Consider the following 16467-nt stretch of genomic DNA (forward strand, 5'->3'; position numbering starts at 1 on the left):
TTTAGTTGTATAACTTTTACAGATTATCCTCCTAAGTCCTAAACTCTTATTTTGTTTTTTGCATTTTTATTTCTCTTAGCCATTTGGGATTAATTGAACTTGATAAGTAAAAAAAAGCTAAATACCACTTTTGACCAGAAAGTAATTTTTAAAAAGTGTTCTTAAAAGTGATCCCCTCCTTGTTGAAGCGATGTCTGGGCGATGCCAGGCTTTATATACACAAAACAGGGCGTTGGTGGAAGATTTCAGCTTTGTGGGGGTCTGAAAAGTCACTAAATCTAGTGACAAAGTTGCTAAGTTGACAACACTGTCAGAGAGCTCCTACATTATACAGAATGGCTATTTTGTATTGCTTTTTCTCCAAGGAACAAACTGCATCTTCAAATGCTCTGTGGAAAAGATAATCCAGTAACTAATCCAATAATTTAATCAATAGTTAATCCAGCACCTAACATGAAAAAAAAGAAATGGAACTAAAAATGTGTGGAATTACCATTTTAAAATTTCAAGGAGAAAAAAAATCAGTTTTACTAATTTGATTTTTGAATCCATTTACTTATTTCTCTTTTTAAATTACATTTTAAAAAGATTTTTAAAATCTTTTTTTATTCTGAACTTGAAATGTTTTTATTGATGTTTTATTGAGTTTACTTTTTTCTGTAAATCCCTTTTCTATTTCAAATATTATTGTATACAATATTTCATTTAGAAGAAGAAGAAGAAGAAGAAACAGCCTTTATTGTCCCACAGAGGGGAAATTTGGGTGTAACAGCAGCCGCAGATATTATAAATATAAATAAAGATAATTCACACTATTAAGAAAAGAATATATATAAAATCAACAAACAAGATTAACCTTAATACTACTAATAATAACACTATATACAATGTACATGATGTGCCTGTGTGTTGAACCTTAACAGGCCGGACTATTTACAGTATATTATATATTATCCTACATTGTGTAGGCTATTGTGGTTTTTGTTGGGAGCAGTGATGGTTATAAAGTCTTACAGCTGCTGGGAGGAAGGATCTGCGGTAACGCTCCTTTGTGCATTTAGGATGCAGCAGTCTGTCACTGAAGGAGCTCTCCAGCTCAGCAACAGTTTCATGCATTTAGAAATATTTTATAATTGTTTTAGTTTATAATTATCAAATAATGAGTTACTTTGTTAATGTCTAAAAACAAATAAAGAAGTAATTTGCAAATACACTTACTAATGTATATTTTATTGCACAATCACTATCAAACTCTGAAATCCTTTATTTCGATGTCCGTGGATCTCTTCGTCCTCTATAGCTAAAATCTAAAGTTGTGCTTGTGATGGATAATGATGGAATTTAGAAAGAAATAGATTTATGCATACAATATGTATCTCCATGTATCAACACACAACTATATGTTTACAGGGTTTAATGTATGGTTTTACAGTTTAATTTCACAATATAAAATATAAAAAATAAAATCGTTTTTCATGTTTATAGAGCTCCCAAAACTAAAATTGATCTATTTTTAATTTTTAAAAATCCTTTATGTAGTGAACATACAAAACATTTTAGAAATCTGCAGTTATGTCTTTAGTTACCAGTTGATAATAAAGTGTGAGCAGATTTACCTGTGATTCGTGCCAGGCCAGGAATTTTACTACCGGCCTCTCCTGCAGCATGAGCTCCCAGGCTGTGTCCGATAATGCGGAATTTATCAGCTCTCTGTTTGTAGTGCTCCTGTATCAATTAGCATGTATGTTAAAGAGAAATACACTGTATCTAGACGTAACAGTAAATCCACTATATTGCCAAAAGTATTCCCTCGCTGCCTTCACATGCATATGAACTTGAGTGACATTCCTAATGAATAGGGTTTAATATGTCAGCCCACCCTTGCAGCTTCAGCTGTTCTGAGAATGCTTTCCACAAAGTTTAGGAGTGTGCTTATGTGAATTTTTGACTATTCTTTCAGAAGTGCATGTGTGAGGTCAGACACTGATGCTGGACAAGAAGGCCTTGCTTGCAGTCTCTGCTGTAATTCATCCCAAAGGTGTTCTATTGAGTTGAGATCAGGACTCAGTTTTGTCCAGTTTATGGACCTTACTTTGTGCACTGGTGTTGGATTCATGTTGGAAACGGAAGGGGTCAACCCCAAACTGTTCCCACAAAGTTGGCATGAAATAGTCCAAAATGTCTTGGTATACTAAAATGTCAGTTCAATTCAATTCAATTCAATTCAATTCAATTCACATAGCCCCAACCCACAACAAACAGTCACCTCAAGGTGCTTTATATTGTAAGGTAAAGACCCTACACTAATCACAGAGAAAACCCAAAAGTTAACACACACACACACACACACACACACACACACACACACACACACACACACACACACACACCCCCACACACACACACACTTGGCGACAGTGGGAAGGAAAAACTCCCCTTTAACAGGAAGAAACCTCCAGCAGAACCAGGCTCAGGGAGGGACAGTCATCTGCTGTGACTGGTTGGGGCTGAGGGGAGAGAGACAGGACAAATGACACAATGTGGAAGAGAGCCAGAGATTAATAATAAATAGTGATTAAATGCTGAGTGTGGTACAAACAGAGTAAAAAGAGGTGAATGAAAAGAAACACTCATGGGAACCCCTTACACATAGGGCATAACTAAGGGATGACACACATCAATTAGTTAAACTGCAGGAATGTCTTAAAGACATAAAGACCTGGATGACCTCTAATTTCCTACTTCTAAATTCAGATATTTCAGATCATTCAGATAAGCATTTTGGAAGCTGAAGGCTCTTCAGAGAGCTTTTTGGACAGCCTGATAATAATGAATTACAATAGTCCAGCCTAGAAGTAATAAATGCATGAATTAGCTTTTCAGCATCACTCTGAGAAAGGATGTTTCTAATTTTAGAAATATTGTGCAAATGCAAAAAAGCAGTCCTACATATTTGTTTAATGTGTGTTGAAAGACATATCCTGGTCAAAAATGACTTCACACAGTGTTACTGGACTCCAAGATAATGCCATCCAGAGTAAGTATCTGGTTAGACACCATGTTTCTAAGGTTTGTGGGGCCAAGTACAAGAACTTCAGTTTTATATGAATTTAGAAGCAGGAAATTAGAGGTCATTCAGGCCTTTATGTCTGTAAGACATTCTTGCAGTTTAACTAATTGATGTGTGACATCTGGCTTCATGGATAGATAAAGTTGGGTATCATCTGCGTAACAATATGCAATGTTTTCTAATAATACTGCCTGAGGGAAGCGTGTATACTTTAAATAAAATTGGCCCTAGTACAGAACCCTGTGGAACTCCGTAATTAACTTTAGTGTGTGATGAAGACTCCCCATTTATATGAATAAATGGGAGGCTCTTAGATAAATTCAAACCACTGCAGCGCAGTACCATTAATGCCTATGGCATGCTCTAATCTCTGTAATAAAATGTTACATTAAGAGTTCCTTTTACTGGAACTAAGAGTCCCCCCAGACTTCTTACTTGGCACAGTGCAGTCAGACAAATACATTCTCCTGGCACTGCCAAACCCAGACTTGTCCATTGGATTGCGAGATGGAGAACGTGATTTGTCACTGCGCCTCAGCCTTTCTGAATCATGCTCTGTGATTTTACGTGGCCTACCACTTCATGGTTGAGTTGCTGTCATTCCCAATTGCTTCCACTTTGTTATAATACCACTAACAGCTGACTGTGGAATATTTAGTAGCAAAGAAATTTCACAACTGGAATTGCACATGTGGCATCCTATCGTGGTACCACGCTGGAATTCACTCAGTTCCTGAGAGTGACTCATTCTTTCACAACTGTAAAAGCAGTCTGCATGCCTAGGTGCTTGCTTCTATATACTTGTGGCCATGGAAGTGTTTCAGAACACTTGAATTCAATGATTTGGACAGGTGAGTGGATAGTTTTGGCAATATAGTGTACAACATGCACTATGTGCTGGAGTCAAAGAAAATGCCCTTATAGTATTACTATAGCGTGCAGTTATAGTTTACACAATATCCCACTGTCTGACAGATAATGAAGTGCCATATTCACCATGAGGAATGTGATCATGGACGCCACCTGGGCAGCCACCACTCTGGCATTGTTGGCAGCCTGAACATACCGAGTCTTAACGCCTTTCTTCCATTCCACCACAATGCAGTTCACATTCCCCCGTTTCAGCATAACCTACAGCAAAACCATTAACAAGTTAGCCAACACACATTTTACATAGTGTTTAGTTGAAGGATCAGTTCACACAAATTTTCAAAAACATACAAGTGAAAATAAAGTTTTCATGGGACTTCAGTAGCTTGTAGAAGCACCTTTAGTAGCATTAACTTGAAGTAATCTATTGGAGTGTGAGTGGACCCAAAATGTAGACTCAGAGGATAAAGTTGAATAAACAAAGAAATACTCTTTATTTTGGTGCAGCAGAAAGTCCAGACTGCAGGGGAAACAAAACCTGAAAATTCAAACAGGAAGACCATGGAGCAAACCATCCAAACTGCCTGATATGATGGACGATGATATGATGATATGATGGACTGAGAGGAGACAAAGGCTATAAATACACATAAGATCATAGGGAAAAACACCAGGGGAACACTGCTGAAACTAATCACAGAAGACAAGACAAGAGAAGCAAAACTAAACACAGCATGCATAAGACAAGACTAGCAAAACTGGAAGTAACTGAACACAGGAACATCTAACAGAAACATGGACTTAACACGGGAGGGCAGAAAAACTGAGGGAATTAACTATAAATGATAACTACAATTACAAATTGTGAAAGAAAACACAACCTAACTGAGAATGACAATGTGGGGGGAAAAAAACGGCCAAGGCCAAACTAAGTAGAAAACATTATAAACAAAACTGCAATATGGAACTTAAAACTCAGGGTCAAACTGTCATGGCCGGGGAGGAAACGGGTGAGGAAGGGCAAAAACGAAGGACTCCAGAGGTAAACATAACTTAAAGGAGGTTTATTAAGGCTCGGAGGAGAATGAACACCAAAATCCAACGGAGGGGTGACGAAGGGAAAACACAAGGAACACTGGAACATGCGGGCACAAAACATCAACAACGCGACAGAGAACAAATGAAAACTGAGGGCTAAAATACACAAAGGGTAATCAGGGCAAGAGGAAACAGCAGGGAACAACAGGTGAGGCAAATGAAACTAATTACACAGGGAAAGCAAAGCTAGACACAAAGCACAGGGAAAACACACTGGCAAAATAATACAGGAAGTGATAAACCAAGGAACACGCAGACGAGTCACAACACTGGGAACAAGACAACACACTGGGAGGACAAGCACAGGAAATAAACTATAAACACAAAACGCTGGGCAAACGGCCCAGGACATGACACAAACACTCAGGATTATAACATTATGAGTCTGTCACATTATTGTGGTGGAATTTTGGCCCACTTGCCTTTATTGTTTTAGTTCACTGATGTTTGCTGGCATTTGTTTATACATAAATTTCTTAAAGTCCCTCCACAGCATTTCAGTCAGGTTGAGGTCCGGACTTTGACTGTTGTGCTGAAACGCGGCTTAAGTGTGGGTTAGCTGGTACCAGCACAGAGCCAGCAGCATCCTGGGGAACAGCCAACCCAGCCCTGAACCACGAGCCAGTCCCTACCCCAGGCAGGGTGCATGAAACCGGGGTGTGGTAAGACCCGCCCACCCCCTCCTCCCACCCATTGTGATTGGGGTGATGTAAGTGTATGTAGTTGGAAGAATGTGTATGGCTGTGTGAAAGCTACAGTGCTATTAAAATTGGAGGGACAGATGTAGTATGAGCACTGAGTAACAGATCCATCTTGAAATATAATGTAATCTACTGGCTGAGAAATAGTGATAAAAAATTTGGGAATTCTAGACCACTATTGTATTTTAGCTTTTGTAAAGTCTTCAAACATATTCTTCATGTTTTATTTTTCCATAAAAATTTTGAAATGTTTGAGTCTAATGACTTAAACCAGGCAACAGAAGGTTTGTTTGGGATCAGTGAAAACAGATAATTGATTTAAGGCAGAATCATCATTTTTACTGTGGCAGCATAGGTGTAGGAACTGGGGCGGGGGGGACGTGCGGCAGGAGTCAGAAACTCTTTGAATGAGGTAAAAAGGTCTGTGGGGAATGTTACCATGAATATGGCTTGTTTGTCAGTTTACTTTCATACATAGGATAAAGTTTACTTACTGGACAATTTACTTGCAATTAATTTCAAATCAGAGGCGAAAAAATCATTTTGGCTCTTCTGCTTAGGCCAGTGTTTTTAACCTTTTGTGTACCTGTTTGGCTAAATGCAGGGTTGTCAAGAGGCACACAGCTTGTCTATTAAATGTGAGAGGTATCACTTTTATTTATTTCTTTTGGTTATTATTATTTTTATTGATATTTATTTTTATTTATTAGATTAGAGTTTCAAAATGAATTGGCATATTTTAATAGCTGTTTTTTTAACTTAAGGTTGATATTAAAAAGTGAATAATTTGTTCGTTACATTATCTGTGAGGATTCTTTCATGTTAGAACGTTGTTTAATTAAACAACCAGTTCTGTTGCCAGTCAGCCTACATAAATGCATTTTTGACCATTATTAAATGTTTTTGACCAATAAAACATATCAAACTTTGCACTTCTGTGCGTTACTAAATTATTTTAGTGCTACTGAAATATTTAGCTTGCTAGTATATGAAGGAGTGTGAGGGCCACATTGAGAGAAAAATAAATCATTTTGAGCATTTTGAGAATAAAGTCAAAATTGTCAAAGTTGTCATTTCAAGTCAAATAATGGCCACAGCTGCTATAGCTGCTACAAAATACCTTGGGTAGAAACAACTTGATTAGCTGTGTTATTGTGTGTTGTGGTTCTACATGTCCCCTCTGTACTGTATGAATGTGCAGCCATCCTTGCATCTAACCACTGCCAGTTTGTGTGGGTTTTCCTTCTGAGCAGATGCAGCTTTCTGCACTCTCTCTTTAACGTCCTCATACTTATCACTACATCGTGATTATGTACTAAAAGAGAAATAATTTCCTTGTTACTAAAACCAGTTCCAACGTGTGAGATCATCCTCTATTGTTTTTAGTATAGGAATATGATTCAATCATACCAGGTCTGACAGCATCGCAGAAAAATTTATACCTAAATATCTAATGTTGCCTGACTGTAGTGAGGTGGTCGTGGTGTTCTGAAAATTACAATTTAGAGGCAAAAATGTTGATTTACTCCAGTTGATGGAGTAATCTGATTTAGATGAGAACTTATCAATAAGAGTTATTGTCTTCAGAAGAGAGGTTTGTGAGTTCCCAAGGAAAAGTAATACATCATCAGCATAAAGGCTTATCTTATGGTCTGTATTTTTTGTTTGAATTCCTTCAATATCTACATTTTGTCTAATTGCTGCTGCCAGTTGCTCAATGAAAACGACAAAAAGTGGGGGGAGAGAGTGGGCAGGCCTCCCTGGTGCCCCTCTGCAGACTGAAGCTTTGGGAAATTAGATCATTTGTTCTAACATGTGCATTTGGAGAGCTGTGTAGTGTTCTGATCTAGTTTATGAAGAACCAAATGCAAATTTGTGCAGAACTGCTAACAGAAATTTCCAATTTACCCAGTTGAACGCTTTCTCTGCATCTAAAGAATAACTGTGGTTTCTAATTTGTTAGTGGAACAGTAATCTATTACATTTATTATTCTGCGTGTATTATTGGCTGAGTGCTGACCCTTGATAAAACCTGTTTGGTCTGGATGTATAATAGATGGAGTGATTTTTTTTCTAATCTTCTGGCAAGGATTTTGCAAATTATTTTAAGGTCTACATTAATGAGTGAGATTGGGCGGTAGCTGGATGGGAGTGTGGGGTCTTTGCCTGGTTTAAGAAGTAGACTAATGTTAGCAGAGTTCATGTTTGGGGAGATCGTATGATTGTTCTGAATTTGAGCCACCATTCTGAGAAAAAAGGATTTTAGCACAGACCAAAATTATTTATAAAACTCTGCTGGAAAACCATCTGGACCTGGGGATTTATTATTTGGGAGATGCTGTACTGCTTCATAAAATTCCAATGATGAAAGAGACAAATCAAGAGCCACAGCCTGTTCATCATTTAGCTTTGGTAGACATATGTTATTAAGAAATTCTTCAATTTCAGTATCAGATGGATTAATCTGTGGTGAGTATAAGGCTTCATAAAAGTCTTTAAAAGAGTTATTTATTTGTTGTGGGTCATGAGTAATATTACCAGTTGAGACTTTAATAGAATAAAAGCTGTTTTTTCTTCATTTAGTTTTACTTGGTTAGCAAGGAATTTTCCAAATTTACTTCCATGTTCAAAGTTTTCCAAACACAACCGCTGTAACAGAAATTGTGTCTTCTTATCAATTTTCATTTAATTCCAGTTTTAGTTTCCTCAGGTTGTTAATTATATGTTCTTGTGGTGAGACAGCATAGGCAGTTTCCATCCATCCATCCATTCTCTTCCGCTTATCCAGGGCCGGGTCGCGGGGGCAGAAGCCTAAGCAAAGAAGCCCAGGCTTCCCTCTCCCCAGCCACCTCCTCCAGCTCATCTGGAGGGACCCCAAGGCGTTCCCAGGCCAGCCGAGAGTTATAATCCCTCCAGCGTGTCCTGGGTCTACCACGGGGCCTCTTCCCGGTGGGACATGCCCGGAACACCTCACCTAAGAGGCGGCCAGGAGGCATCCTAATCAGATGCCCGAGCCACCTCAACTGGCTCCTTTCGATGTGGAGGAGCAGCGGCTCTACTCTGAGCCCCTCCCGGATGGCCGCATTCCTCACCTTATCTCTAAGGGAGAGGCCAGCCACCCTTCGAAGGAAACTCATTTCTGCCGCTTGTATTCGCGATCTTATTCTTATTCACTACCCAAAGCTCGTGGCCATAGGTGAGGGTAGGAACGTAGATCGACCAGTAAATCGAGAGCTTCGCTTTTACACTAAGCTCTCTCTTCACCACGACAGACCGGTGCAGCGTCCGCATCACTGCAGAGGCAGCCCCGATCCGTCTGTCGATCTCCCGCTCCCTTCTCCCATCACTCGTGAACAAGTATTTATAATACTTGAACTCCTCCACATGGGGTAAGAACTCGTTCCTGAGCCGGAGAGAGCACTCCACCTTTTTCCGGCTGAGGACCATGGCCTCAGACTTAGAGGTGCTGATTCTCATACCGGCCGCTTCACACTCGGCTGCGAACCGTTCCACTGCGAGCTGGAGGCCACCCCCTGATGAAGCCAACAGAACCGCATCATCCGCAAAAAGCAGAGATGAGACTCTGAGGCCACCAAGGAAGAAGCCTTCCGCCACCTGGCTACGCCTAGAAATTCTGTCCATAAAAATTATGAACAGAATCGGTGACAAATGGCAGCCCTGACGGAGTCCAACACCCACAGGAAACGAATCCGACTTATTACCGGCTATACAGACCAAGCTCTCACTGTGGTTGTACAAAGACTGAATGGCCCACAACAACGGGCCAGACACCCCATACTCCCGCAGGACCTCCCAAAGGACACCCCGAGGGACACGGTCGAATGCCTTCTCCAAGTCCACAAAGCACATGTAGACTGGTTGGGCAAACTCCCACGCACACTCGAATATCCTTGAGAGGATAAAGAGCTGGTCCAGCGTTCCGCGACCAGGTCGAGAACCGCATTGTTCCTCCTGGATCCGAGGTTGGACTAACGGACGGACCCTCCTTTCCAGCATCCTGGCATAGACCTTACCGGGGAGGCTGAGGAGTGTGATCCCCCAAAAGTTGGAGCACACCCTCCGGTCTCCCTTCTTAAAGATGGGGACCACCACCCCGGTCTGCCAATCCAATGGCACTGCCCCAGATCTCCACGCGATGTTGCAGAGGCGTGTCAACCAAGACAGCCCTACAACATCCAGAGCCTTCAGGAACTCAGGGCGAATCTCGTCCACCCCAGGGGCCCTGCCACCAAGGAGTTGTTTAACTACCTCAGTGACCTCACCCCCAGTGATGGTCAAGTCATCCCCCTCATCCCCAGACTCTGCTTCCACTACAGAAGGCGTGTCAGTGGGATTCAGGAGGTCCTCGAAGTATTCCTTCCACCGTCCGACTATAGCCTCAGTTGAAGTCAGCAGCACCCCACCCGCACTATAAACCGTGTGAGTGGAGCACTGCTTTCCCCTCCTGAGTCGCCTGACGGTTTGCCAGAATTGCTTCGATGCCGTCTGAAAGTCTTTTTCCATAGCCTCACCGAACTCCTCCCACACCCGAATTTTTGCTTCAGCCACTGCCCGAGCTGCATTCCGCTTGGCCTGCCGATACCTGTCAGCTGCCTCCGGAGTCCCACAGGCTAACCAAGCCCGATAGGACTCTTTCTTCAGCTTGATGGCTCCCTTCACCTCCGGTGACCACCATCTGGTTCGGGGGTTACCACCACGACAGGCACCAACCACCTTGCAGCCACAGCTCTGAGCAGCAGCCTCAACAATGGAGGTGCGGAACATGGTCCATTCGGACTCAATGTCCTCAGCCTCCCTCGGAATGCTGTCGAAGTTCTGCCGGAGGTGGGAGTTGAAGATCTCTCGGACTGGGGCTTCTGCCAGGCGTTCCCAGCGCACCCTCACAATACCTTTAGGTGTGCCAGGTCTGTCCAGCATCTTCCCCCGCCACCTGATCCAACTCACCACCAGGTGATGATCAGTTGACAGCTCAGCTCCTCTCTTCACCCGAGTGTCCAGAACATACGCCGCAGATCTGATGATACGATTACAAAATCGATCATCGACCTGCGACCTAGGGTGTCCTGGTGCCATGTGCACTTATGGACATCCTTATGTTCGAACATGGTGTTCGTTATGGACAAACTGTGGTTTGCGCAGAAGTCCAATAACAAAACACCATTCGGGTTCAGATCAGGCAGGCCGTTCCTCCCAATCACGCCCCTCCAGGTCTCACTGTCATTGCCCACGTGAGCGTTGAAATCTCCCAGCAAGACTATGGACTCCCCAGATGGAGCACCCTCCAGCACCCCACCCAGCGACTCCAAAAAGGGTGGGTACTCTGAACTGTCATTCGGCGCATAAGCGCAAACAACAGTCAGGACCCGTTCCCCAGCTCGAAGGCGCAGGGAAACTACCCTCTTGTCCACCGGTGTAAACTCCGACGTACAGGCAGCAAGCCGGGGGGATACAAGAATACCCACCCCAGCTCACCGCCTCTCACCGAGGGCAACTCCAGACTTGAACAGAGTCCAGCCCTTCTCCAGGAGACTGGTTCCAGAGCCCAGGCCATGCGTTGAGGTGAGCCCAACTATATCTAGCTGGTATCTCTCAACCTCACGCACTAGCTCAGGCTCCTTCCCCACCAGAGAGGTGACATTCCATGTCCCAATAGCCAGTTTCGATAGCCGGGGATCGGTCCGCCAGGGCCTCCGCCCTCGGCCACCGCCCGACACACACTGCACCTGACCCCTACGTCACCTCCTGCAGGTGGTGGGCCTACAGGAGGGCGGGCCCATGTAACCTCTTCGGGCTGCGCCTGGCCGAGCACCACGGGCTAATGCCGGGCCACCAGACACTCTCCCTCGAGCTCCCTCCCCAGGCCTGGCTCCAGGGTGGGGCCCCGGTAACCCTATCCCGGGCAGGGTAAACTGTTCCCTCGTTGTTGCAAACATAGGGGTCTTCTGAACCGCTCTTTGTCTGGACCCTCACCCAGGACCAGTTTGCCATGGGAGACCCTACCAGGGGGACAAGCCCCCGGACAACATAGCTCCTGGGATCACTGGGGCACACAAGCCCCTCCACCACGATAAGGTGGCGATTCACGGAGGAATCACCATAGGCAGTTTCTAAAGATTTAATTTTCTGTTCTAATTCTGACACGTGTTTTTTCTTTATTTTTCTTTATACGAGCAGTAAGATATTATTCTGCCCCGCATTACTGCCTTTCCTGCTTCCCAAAGAACACATGGTGATACTCCTGGTAGATCATTATGTTCCAAATATGTTGCCCACTCCTTTTTGAAAAAATTAATAAAGTCTTGTTCTTTAAGTAATGACAATGAATCTCCAGTTCCTGATTGGTGGTGTGACTCTTTTCTGTGTCAGAGTGATAGACACCAGTGTGTAACAGTCGTAATTGTGATGTCTCTTTACGACAGTCTGGTCTTTTTGTGTTGATGATGTCACCAGTGTGCGCCCACCGCTCCTCAGTAGAGAGCGCGGGAGATGTGTTTTGCAGACGGACATTTTTGGCTTGAGGCGGACCTTTTCCTTTTCCTTATTTTTTGTACCGTCCTAGGTTGTATGAACACTGCTCGTTTTCATGTGTGTTTATGTAGCAGCCATTCAACCGGGCTTCATAAGGTTGTGAAGATTACATTTATTAAAAGGGCAATACTGAAATTCTCAGTGCCAGTGTGCTTGTGCGTTTTTTTTTGCTGCCCGCCGCCTCCTCTTCACCACCGAACACAACCCAGACGTTACAAGTGCATGATCACTGATAATGATAGGATGAATCTGAGTGGCTGTGATGTCCATCATTATGGAGTTGCTAACTAAAAAGTAATCTAAGCGGGAGTGAGAGTGGTGTACTGGTGAGAAAAAAGAATAATCGTGCAGACTGGGGTGATGTGAACGCCAAGCATCACAAAGACCAAAATCCTTCATATATTGTTTAGGAATGTCTGCAGACTGCCAGTTCCTCTGACTCACTGCTGTACTGGGCCTGTCAATATCTGAATTAAACACCAGGTTGAAGTCTCCTCCTATTACAAGTGTGGTGTCAGAGTGATCAGACAGTAAAGTGAAGAAGGTATGAAATTGATAAATTAAGTATTATAAATCTGCCTTTTGGATCTATTGTAGTGTTTGTAATTTTAAAGTTTATCTTCCTGTTAATCAATATCGCTACACCTCTTTGTTTGGACTTGTAGCAGGCTGAGTATGTGTGAGGGAACTGTGAAGAGGAGAGAGTGTGTGATGTTTTGGACACATGTGTCTCCTGTAGAAGCACAACATCTGCTTTTAAGTCTTTAAACCGATTAAAATTTTTTAGCCTCTTTTCCCTCGAACCAGCTCTGTGTACATTCCATGAAACAAACCTCAGTGTGCTCATGTTTCAACTAACTGGTGAAGTGTTGTGTGCTCATTAGAGGTGTGTGTATGTGTGTGTGTATCAGTGTGTGTGTGTGTGTGTGCGCGCGTGTGCATATATGCGCTGAATGTTGGTCTGTGTGTATATGTGTTGAGTGTTGGTCTGTGTGCGTCTGTGGTGTATGTTAGCATGGTAAGTGAAATAAACATAGTGCTGAGTGCGGAAAGAGAAAAGACGTGAAAAAAGGCATCCAAGTGAAATAAAATGGTGCAAACACCAAAACAACATTTTTAAAACTACAACAGGAAGAGGGGAAAGAAAGAAAAAAAAACAGCAACAACAGAAGATCACGGCACTATGCTGATCATACTGGCATTAACGATCATATTTAGACAAACTGTATACATTTCGAGCGTGGACACAGATCACCTGTTAGATTAGTAGAGCCATGGCGTGGTATTCTAGTCTTGACAAAGCTGTCCGTTAACATGACAGCGATGACAGCGCGAGAGCCTTCTTGCATGAATTTTTTCCATATTAGTAACAGGACCTTGCGTCGCTCCAAGATCTCCTTTGGAAACTGATGACCAAATATTTCTAGTCTGGAAAACGTTTCAGTAGTCTTCTGTTTTGATCATCTTCTTTTTTTTCAGATGCAATTTTGGAGACCTAAGCCATGCTGCCATGTTCTTTTTATAGAGAAAAGGCTTTCTCCTGGCAACCTTTCCAGGCACTTTTTAATTGTACTGTCAATTGAACTTTTAACATGCTAAATGAGGGCTGTAGAGTCTGAAATTTAGCTCTTGTGATTTTTTATTTTTTTGGTAATTTCTATGACCATTGCATGGTCTAATCGTTGGGGTGAATGTGCTGGAAAGTCTATTCCTGCAAATCTTGTGCTCTTGTGTTAATATGCATGTGACTGCTCGAGAAATCTAAATTTAAAAAAATCCCTGGAGAACTGATGATGAAAACAAGGAGTCTTTACATTAAACCCAATTTATACTGAGTAAAACAAAGTAAAACTTATGCTTCTGAGTGAACAAAAATTACCTTCTTGGTAGAACTGCTGCAGGGATGAGTGTTAAGATGGGCTCAAGTGGTGTTAAAAACTAACCCAAATCTCTTTTTTGTGGACTTTATCACCAAATTCAAGAATGTCTTTGTCACAATTTAGACAACACTTCAACATGACAAACTTCTCTGTCTATAGTCCCGTATGTGATAACCATGTTTTCCTGCCATCCATGTTAGACTCTGTCTTTGCCCAATGGCAGAGAGCAGGCTTAAGTAAATTTAGTGACCTTTATATAGATGGTACTTTTGCTACCTTTGATGCTATTTCCTCTAAATTTAGTTTACAACGCTCCTCCCTATTTTGATATCTCCAGATTCGGGACTTTGTTCACAACATCAGTCCTTGCTTTCCCAACTTACCCCCAAAGGGAGGAATGGACATAATTTTGCAAATCCCTACACATTGTAAAGGTCTCATCTCCAAAATCTATAATAGCATCTCATCACTCAATGCAGTAAAGCTCAATGTGATCAGAGCAGAATGGTCAGAAGAACTTGGGATACACATCTCTGATGAGACCTGGAACCACGCATTACGTAGAGTAAGTGGGTCAACATCATGCGCTCGACTTGGACTAATTCAGTTCAAGGTCCTCCATAGGATTCATTACAGCAGGGCCAAACTCTCGAGGATTTATCCTACAGTCAGTGAAACCTGTGTTCGTTGCCATATAGCTCACGCAAATCTAACTCACATGTTCTGGTCCTGTAACAAACTGCGCAGCTTCTGGTCTACAATGTTTCAGATCCTATCTGAGGCTTTCGAAATAGGTATCCAACCCAGCGCTGAATTGGCAATATTTGGAGTTCCAGGGAAGGGCACATCATTAACACATGACTTTAAAAATGTACTGGCTTTTTCAACTCTCCTCGCCCGAAGAAGAATACTATTAGTGTGGAGATCAGAACACCCACCCAGGGCTTCTCTTTGGTTGAAAGATCTGACCCTGTTCCTTAAGTTAGAGAAGTTTTGTGTTAGAGGTTTGATCCAAAAATTTTATAAAACTTGGGCCCCTCTATTATTTTATTTTGAGAGACTGGATGTCCTCCCTCAAGCCTGAAGTTCGCGCAGGAGCTGGTTCTGCTGCGTGTGTTTGGTTCCCTGTGGTTCCGGCTTTTGACAGTGACTGACAACCTGTGCAGTTTTAAACATCCATGCCCTGACTTGGTTTCTGTACCAATGCTTGTGTGGATGCCTGTTCGTAAGTTGTCCACGTTTTTTGTGTTGTTTCCTGGGTTTTCATGCTCGTGGTCTTTTAGCTGTATTTTTTTTTTCTTTTTTTTCCTCTCTCCATTATATCATTTTATTTTGTTGTTTCATTGTTGCAGCAGGGTGGGGATAGATGGGGAGGGGTAGGGGGAACAAGGGGAAGGGAAGGGAAAGGAAAGGGAAGGAAAAAAAAAAAAACATACGCCATGTTTGCTCTGTCCCTCTGGTCAACGACCTGTTGTTGATGGATGTTTAAATAAAATTTTTAAAAAAAGAAAAAAAAAAGAATGTCTTTGATAAAGTGCCTTGAGGTGACTGTTGTGATTTGGCACTATATAAATAAAACTGAATTGAATTGAACTGGGATGGATGACCACATGTGGGAGCACTAGAGAACAATAATCTGCAACTGCCATGGGACATCCTTCTGTGCAGTTTGCCATAGTGTGTGGCAGCCTTTCCAGTAGCACCTTATTGCAGTTTCTTTATTTCTTTATTTATTCTTTGTTTCTTTTTTCTGACAGTATGAGGATCATCACAGGATGTAAGTAGAGGAGCAGCAGTGCAATTGACGCAAATTCAAGCTCTGCTATAACCAGTTTGATTGCCCTGTCTCTGCTACAACTGCTGCAACCCCCGCCCCCGCACTGTAACAGCCACAATGAACACATCTACCCTCCTCCCACCACTGCTGCTCTGCCCACCCCCCCCTTCCTCAGCACAGATAACACTGGTCAACAAAAACAAACCTTTTTGTCTGCTACCTGAGGAAAAACAACTGATTTTTACTAATTTGGGTACACTGATTGCAAATATCTGGAAGACCCTTATGAGTGAAAAAAACAAGGGAACAGTTTACCCTGCCCGGGATAGAGTTACCGGGGCCCCACCCTGGAGCCAGGCCTGGGGAGGGAGCTCGAGGGAGAGCATCTGGTGGCCAGGCATTAGCCCGTGGTGCTTGGCCGGGCGCAGCCCGAAGAGGTTACATGGGCCCGCCCTCCTGCAGGCCCACCACCCGCAGGAGGTGTCGTAGGGGTCGGGTGCAGACTGGTGACTCCATAGTCTT

At 42.8% G+C, this 16467-nt stretch overlaps 1 protein-coding gene across 1 annotated transcript in view; it reads right to left on the reverse strand.

Moving 5' to 3' along the window:
* Nucleotides 1-16467, reverse strand: part of LOC115777361 (inactive pancreatic lipase-related protein 1-like) — a 54494-nt gene that overhangs the window by 27050 nt on the left and 10977 nt on the right. The window contains exons 5-6 of the mRNA XM_030725254.1: nucleotides 4067-4201; nucleotides 1617-1725 (exon numbers count right to left, since the gene is read on the reverse strand). Coding sequence (XP_030581114.1) covers nucleotides 1617-1725; nucleotides 4067-4201 — 244 coding nt within the window. The remainder of the gene's footprint in view (nucleotides 1-1616; nucleotides 1726-4066; nucleotides 4202-16467) is intronic.

Source organism: Archocentrus centrarchus, unplaced genomic scaffold (genome assembly GCF_007364275.1).
Source record: "Archocentrus centrarchus isolate MPI-CPG fArcCen1 unplaced genomic scaffold, fArcCen1 scaffold_50_ctg1, whole genome shotgun sequence".
NCBI lineage: Eukaryota > Metazoa > Chordata > Actinopteri > Cichliformes > Cichlidae > Archocentrus > Archocentrus centrarchus.